General features: G+C 34.0%; 1 protein-coding gene across 1 annotated transcript in view; it reads left to right on the top strand.

The window, feature by feature from the left end:
* LOC147469750 (NADH dehydrogenase [ubiquinone] 1 alpha subcomplex subunit 5-like) overlaps positions 1-5,695 on the top strand; it is a 5,938-nt gene extending 243 nt beyond the window's left edge. Inside the window, exons 2-3 of the mRNA XM_086547343.1 lie at positions 3,078-3,239; positions 5,314-5,695. Of these exons, the coding sequence (XP_086403469.1) occupies positions 3,078-3,239; positions 5,314-5,484 (333 nt within the window). The 3' untranslated portion in view covers positions 5,485-5,695. The remainder of the gene's footprint in view (positions 1-3,077; positions 3,240-5,313) is intronic.
* Positions 5,696-8,083: the final 2,388 nt, after the last annotated feature.

Raw genomic sequence — 8,083 nt, 5'->3', positions numbered from 1 at the left:
AATATTTAGTCTTTAAAGGTTAATGTAGAAGCAGAAAGAAGATAAACTTCCCCGTAACTAAATTGAAGATAAATATCTCATTAAAATACTTATGAAAGATTCTCATATTGAAAGAAAGGCAAAACCACGTAAAACATGTAGCATATCCTTCGACAAAAAGGCTTTACTAGAAATACAACACATGGAACAATAATGATAAAAAAAAGAAAAATCCGTGAAGAGAAATTTCTCACATTATCTCCTTATTGAATAACCAAACGGCAATAATCCAATATAGACTGAGTCGCCTGCACAAAGAAACGCCGTGGCCTCTGCACATTACATACAAACAGACAAAGGCCAACAGACTGTCCCCATATCTATTCCTCGATCAATCGCTTGGGCTCGACCGCCGCCGGGGAATTGGGGTAAATTTGGATAAAGACGACACCATATTTTTCTGGTAGTTTTTGTTGTGCTTTGTACAGTTTCGCTACTTATTTCCATCGGAAACCTTTCGTGGAAGGAAAGGGTTTTATGGTGTTATGTCATAATTAGAGGTACACGTCATGCCGGAAGGTTTGTTTTTTTCGCTACGGGTGGTTGCGTCTTTATCCAATAATACCGGAATTGGTTCAGCTCCATTTTGCCTGAATATGCGTGGCGAGGGTTACTTTTGTCTCTTCTGGGGCTTTGAATGTATAGGCTGTGGCATTGCTAGGCTTGGCAGGTTGTATTTTATTTCGGATGGGGTTGGTTCGTGTGTTCCATATGAATGTGATATTTCTTTAGGCCGTGGCATTACTGAACTCGGCAGGTTGTATTTTATGTCGGATGACGTTGGTTCGTTTGTTCAGTATGAATGTGATGTTTCTTTTCCTCCATCTTCGTGTCATCTTGTTTGGAAGGTTTATTACGGTACTTTGGTGTTGCTGGTGTGAGACGCAGCCAATGAATCCATTAAGGTTACGTCTGCAAAGGTCCTTTTTGTAGGAGGAATCTTTTCTACTTTAAAAACTTCCAATGCACATTGCAAATAAAGAAGGCATTGAATGTTATAAAAACAACTAGGCATATGTTATGTTAGTCAAATCATAACATGTAAACATCCACTTCATCGAGATTAAGTTATGCGCGGCAAAAAATCAAGAGTATTTGAATCCGCCCATAATGATTTGGGTGCTAGATGCTGCTAGTGAGATTTTGTCCCAATAAAAAATGTAGTTTTGCATAAATTAATATTTTGGTAATTATCTAGAATAGGACTGCATCTAGCAATTTTTTTGCTTCCTTGCCTAGCACTCTGACCATGGTAAACAAGCACTAATTTTAAGAATGATATCTATTTTCTTTACAAACCTTTAGTTCCCAAGTTAGGGCAGGGGGACCTTTGGGAAGTTGCTGCTGCCTCCCTCCTTAACCCATTAGCAGTGGCTGGCATGATTTACTGCAAAGACAGAGTCGGTTATAGGCACGGATGGCACCGTGCCAGACAGTGTAAACCAACCATCCTACTGCACAAATATTTATTTAATACCGTGACCAATGGGTTAATGGCATTACAATGAAAAAGCCAATGTGCTTCCCCTGCATTTATTATAGATGAACAGAGCTAGGTCTGGTTCCTTGTTTGATGATAAACCTCCTGTGTGCATTATCATTATGTATGCTGTATCACAACTGATATATACCAGAAGATAAAAGGGTAAACATGAATAATAAGTGTTAGATTAAGTGATAGATTATGTAAGTATCACACAAATAGATACTCATGCTCCTTTTTCCTGTGCTAATCACATTCTGGCAATTTTCCCTTTGGACATGACGTCCCGGCATCGGGAATTTAGCTGTGTCACACGGGTGTGACGCACCGTCGTCATAGGGTTAAGAAGTAGGTGATGCTCTTTGGAGATGGAGGAAAAGAAGAAATATAAATTTCAAAGACAAAGGATGCAAGGTCTAAAAATATTTCTCACTGTAAATGTTCTTAAATAATTGGTTGATGCTAAACCCATCCATATGACTGTAGAACTGAAGGCTGACAGTGTCTCTTAGAGTTAAACGTTGCCTCGGTGATATATGCTGATGCCATTTCCAAGTTTGGCATAAACTGGTCTTGAGTGAGAAGCAAAGGGCCTCTTATATTGCCTTTTGCAAGAAATGTATGACTCTTTTGCAGACTGGCATGTGGTCATATGGCCAGATAAGTGTATAAAGAATGAGTGGTGGTTCTAAGTTTAGCTTTGGAGTGGCAGTCACTCACATTTCCCTTAGTATACTGTCGCTTGGAGATGGCGCATCCATTTTCTTGTTTTGACCACAAAATGTGCACTCAATGCCACCTGCCCGGTACACCAGATGCTCTATTTCAGAGGAAGGGAGAACTTCATACATTATTACTAGGGCTTACTCACTTTTTTATTTATTTTTTTATTCACTTCTTATGATATCAGTCTTTTTTATGTTCCTCAGTTCTTGTGTTTTACTATATTATGAGGCCTATATTATGTGCCATCTAACAAGCTTTCTCAATATTGTAATTGACTGAAATATTAGTATAGAGTACATATCAGCTTTGATAAGCATTATAGTTTTATGGGAGGACACAAGCAACTATGTTTATTTATTTTTCATTTTATTTTAACTTTGTAAACAAATACAAAAGAAATAACCATTGTCAATGGAAAAAAATGAAGAGACAGAAAATGGATGGGGATTATCAGTTATGTTACATAACAAATATGTACATTTTGTAATCATAGTAGATTGTCTCTTACAGTCCTAACTATTTTTCAGTAGTGATAAATGCATAACTCTCTCTTTATGAATAATACTTGTCTCAAAAGAGCAAAAGGAAAGAGAAAAAGAAAATACAGAGAGAGATACAAGATATTTCAGGAAAAGCCATAGTTTTGCACATTGTAAAGATATTTGCTTAGATTATGCGCCCATCAGGCCACATTTTACACTCTGGTTGTTGTGTAAAATTAATGGAGACAAACAGAAGACAAAGACAAAGATCAGAAAAATGGTGTTTTCTCATGAGCCTAGTTCTGATTGTGTATGTATCTTATACATGATGATTTTACTTCTTTCAGACAACTGGACTGACTGGTTTGGCTGTGGCTACCAGTCCACATCATACGTTGGGCGTTCTCTATGGCAAGATTCTCAGATGTTTGCAGAAGATGCCGTCTGATTCTTCTTACCGGCGATACACAGAGCAGATTATAAGTGAGAGGAATACTCACGTGAAAACGGTACGTGGAAACGCTGGAATGTTGTTAGTTGTCTCTCTCATAGAAGGGGTTGGAGAAAAGTTTTCTTTATTATAAGTATGGATTGCAGATTGATGGTAATTGATTGAGTTCACATGAGGATGTGATAATCTTGATAGAGAGAAGGTTTCACAGGAGTAGCCATCTTGATTTTGTCAGAATTAGGTCATTTAGAGAAATTTATCTTGTGGGTCTCTTTAAACTTGATTATATATAGCTTTCATTTAAATGACTGATTTCCCCAACAAGTAAATAACCAAAATTTAATGCCAAATAAAGTCTGAAGGTTAAACAAAACTTTTCCTTTTGTTAATAAGTATTTGAAAACATGTCTACATTTATCTACCGATTCATTTGTTGCTGGGTATAATAATAATTGGAATGTAAATATTACAGATTTTCCTTTTCTTTTATCACTGTTTATTCAATGAGCATGCATTGAGCTCTACTCATTTCAGAAAGTACTTTTAAAATAATGCAAGAAAACTTAAAAGTGGATGGGTTGCTTAACAGAGTATGGAAGAAAATAAAAACAAGTGCATACAAGTAGTAGTGGTAGTGGGTTTTAATTTATTTAAGTGTAGGAACGAACCCATAAATTATTTCTTTTGGCAGTGGATATCTGAAAAGTCCATTAAAATGGGTGGGATTTGAATCTGATGGCTGCTAACAGAAAACTTTGATATCAAAATTTATGTTCTCCACACACTGGCAATAGATAATTTATTGCATCTTTCATGTTTTTGTTTTTTTTATAATCTGTGTTTTACTCTGAAAACTCATCAAATATGGATGGTTGAAACATAAGTAGTATTTATCATGTTTTCTGTTTCCTTTATTACTTATTTGCATTTAAATAGCAAGTGAGTCGATAATTACATTCAAAGTATAATGATCAAATATGATGCTGGCATTTTTTATGTTAGTATATATGAGGTGAAAATTTGCAAATGAGAAGAGATAAACACAAGATAAGTTTCATATTTGTGTGATATTTTTTGGTATATGGTCTGAAAAGGTCTAGATTCATGGTAATTCATTGAAAACTTTCCAAACCTTTATAGCACAAGTATACTCTTTGTGCATTTACCCTTCTTTCTAACTAAACTAAAACACTAAAATTCGACAACAAAAAACTATAAACTATTACATATACTACGATAAAAAAACAAAAACACAACAAGACACTACTACTACAAACAACAAAAACAACACCTAAACAAAAACCAACGTAACTGAACCGATACCACAAACAAAAAAGATAAAAACATAACAGATAACACAACAACAAAAAAACATACATAACCAACAACAACGACACAAATACAAACATAACAAAAAAAAACTACACTATAAAAACATGAAACAATGACAAAAAAACAAAACAAACAAAAAATCTACTGCTATACCAAAAACAAACACGAACTAACAAAAACAAAAAACAATACATAAAAACAATAACAAAAATAACAGAAACAAAACTCAACAACAAAAACAAATACCAACAACATACATTCAACCAAACAACAAAAACACTACACAACCAAAAATAACTACACATACAATAAAATAACAATATAAACAATACACCGCTACCAAATAAACTACACAAAAAGAAACATAAATCAACAAAACGAAACAAAATAACATAAACACAATAAAACAATAAAACAAACAAATACAAACCAATACATACAAATCTACAACATTAAAACAACTACTTATTCTATCAAAAACAAACGAACAATAACAAAAAAAATAACATAAAAAAACCTAAAACAACAAACCACAAAACAACAGACACCTGAGTTCTTGAAATGCTAGATTTCTATATATCTTTTTATATGCATGCAATTCATTGGAAAACTTTTGACAATCCTGTATAATTATTTATGAGGAACTTTTTGTAAGTTTGGTTACATTGTGTTATATTTTATTATTGTACTCTATTTTGTTTTTCATGTACGCTGTTTTGATTTCATTCTTATGCTCTTACGTGTATCATTCAGACATAAATTTGATTTGTCTTTCCTCTCATGTGTTTAATTATCTGCAGGAACCAGATGTGGTAAAACTGGAGAGTGCAATCAATGGAGGCCAAATTGAGGAAGTTATTGTGCAAGCAGAGAAGGAACTGTCCTTGGCTCGGAAGATGCTGGAGTGGAAGCCGTGGGAACCTCTTATTCAGGAACCCCCCAAGGGACAGTGGCAGTGGCCCATTAAATAAAAGTTCTTACTAGGATATTTACATTTGGTTTTACTCTTTTGACGGTAGGCCAAGATTTGATTACTGTAGCATGGAACTTTTGAAATGTACATTTTCCCCTCTGTCTGTAAATATTTATTTTTTTTCCCCAGAGTATTAGATTGTCAAGGTCATCATGATCTATTGAAATGGCTTGCAATGGATGAAATCAATAATACACATTATACATATATTTCTTTGTATCATTAACCATATGAGATACTGAAACTCCAAAACTTATGTGGTGAGTGAAATTGTTTATGTATTTTGAAGTCTTCAATATAGGAGATCCAAAATGGGATATCTTTAGAAATAAGGAACTTGGGGGTTAATTCATATAATAACTTATAAGGAGTTAACCCATTCATGCCGGGGACATTCTAGCCTTGCGTGTTGTAATGCCGGGGTCTCGAACGCATAGGCCTAAATCAATTAAATAAGCGATGCCGTATGACGGCAGCCAGTGAACGGGCCTTGAATGCGCGGTACCCGTGGTGTACCACCCGTCCAGAGAGGGTTAATTTATACAATCACTTATAAGCACATTTACTTCAACTTGCAGAAAGGTCTTTAATGCAAGAGTTGACCTGTTTTATACTTAATTTTTCAACCTATCACTTATGAAATATATTGTCTGTTCTTCACTTTTTTTTATTTCATAAACTATTTATGCTATTACTAGTATATCATAGGCCAGGTAATTGAAATTAGTCATACAATTTTTTTTTTTACTTTATCAAAAAATATAATGTGTTAGAGATACATTTCTACCAAATTTCTTTACAGTTAATACAAAAGCAAGGCAAAGCAGCTCTGAATATAAACTAGAGTTTCCTTTACAATATTGAAATAAATTGTATATAAATTAACTAGAGGAAAATAAGCAAAACATGTAAATTACAGTTGTAGAAATCATTCTGGCTGATGATTAACCCTCTCTGGCCGGGTGGTACATTACTGTACCGCGCATTCTAGGCCCATTCGCTGGGGACGCGATATGGCGTTGTTTATTTAACTGATTTAGGCCTATGCGTTCGAAAGCCCCGGCATTGTGACATGCAAGGCTGGAATGCCCCCGTCGTGAATGGGTTAAGACAAGGGACAGTGCTGTTTTACTTACCTGAAGAGATGTTGCAGTAGTATAGGGATGTGAAATAAATTGTTTATTTTTGAATGACCTTTTCCTTGTTATGAAGGAGGGAAAGGTGCTATGAAGAATTGATATACAGATGCGCTACATGCAGTTTGGGAAAATATTGATATTACAGAAGAAACTGTACTATTGAGTATAATATTTACCCTCCTCTTCATCTTGGCATACTAACTGTGCCAGGAGAAAAGTTTAAAATAACATTAATTGTTGGATGGCCTACTGAAGGAAGAAAAATTCCCTGAAAATTGGTTGTAAATCGTGGTACCTACTGTTTCATCATTGGTTGCGGCTGGTACTTTGTTAAGAGAATTTTTTCCTCATCATTTGTTGATTGCCACAGCCTTCAACCAGGTGTGAAAAACTCTTCTTTTGTGGGGTAAGTAATCTATAATTTAATACCTTTAAAATCAAAATAAGTTTCTTTAAGTAATTCAAGGTTTAGGAACCAGGCGTTTCCACAGAACAGCTGCTATTTCTCTTCCCTGTCTAAAGAATTTACAAGATTTTTCCATTATGTATCACTAACCAAACCTTTTAGCCCAAGTTAGTTACCTAGAAATGGATAAATAGTAGATACTGATCAATTTTAACATAGCTGTGTTTTATTGAGCATTTTTGATGGTAAGGATACCGATAAAGTCATTATATAGGAATTACTTTCTATTACAGTATGATGAATTATCAGATTAGGAGAGAACCTTACCAGACAAAGTGGAGGAAAAGACACTTAAGAGGACAATTTCAGAGTACTATTGTAAGAGAAAATGCTACTGATATGTATTGAAAATAGAGATTAAAGATATGAATGAAAGTTTGTCATTTTCATAGGCTATAACACTAGCCTCAATTTGCTATGATTATGTTTAAGATGAAATGTCCAAACATTATGGTTGTATTGTAAAAGTAATAGATAAAAAAAAATTAACATAGTAGTATTAATGAATATAAAGCTGTAAAATAGATACCTATCAAATTTTGACAGATTATATGTAATATCATTAAAATGCTTCTGGAAAGTAAAATGAATAATAGTAATAGTCTTGATTATAAAATAGTTATTATGTTAGTACAGCTAAAGATATGATAAAATGAATGAAAATATGTGTATGGTTGTCTCATTCATACTCAGAGTGCAGGAGATGTGAAATAACAAGCATAGTAAGAAATAATTTTACATTCCAGATCCACTGAATTTCAGGCTCTTTAATTTAGTAATGGAATATTGTATCTTGTCCAAAATATTTCTTTGGGGGTAGAACTTCCAAGAGTAGTTGATGGTTGTCCAAAATAATGAAAATTTGCTTCACTTGGAGGAATATCTTTTCAAGAGTAAATCTGAAAGGTCTAATTTAGCTTGATACAAAGTGTAGGTCTTTATTTCTTTAATGTGTACATAAAGTTGACTGTTTTGATGAAATTGTCCTCGGT

The sequence above is a fragment of the Penaeus japonicus genome, unplaced genomic scaffold (assembly GCF_977035675.1).
Source record: "Penaeus japonicus unplaced genomic scaffold, GWHDUDI00000001_assembly GWHDUDI00000019, whole genome shotgun sequence".
Lineage (NCBI taxonomy): Eukaryota > Metazoa > Arthropoda > Malacostraca > Decapoda > Penaeidae > Penaeus > Penaeus japonicus.
Note: the sequence above shows the minus strand (reverse complement) of the source record. Positions and strands in the feature narration are given on the sequence as shown.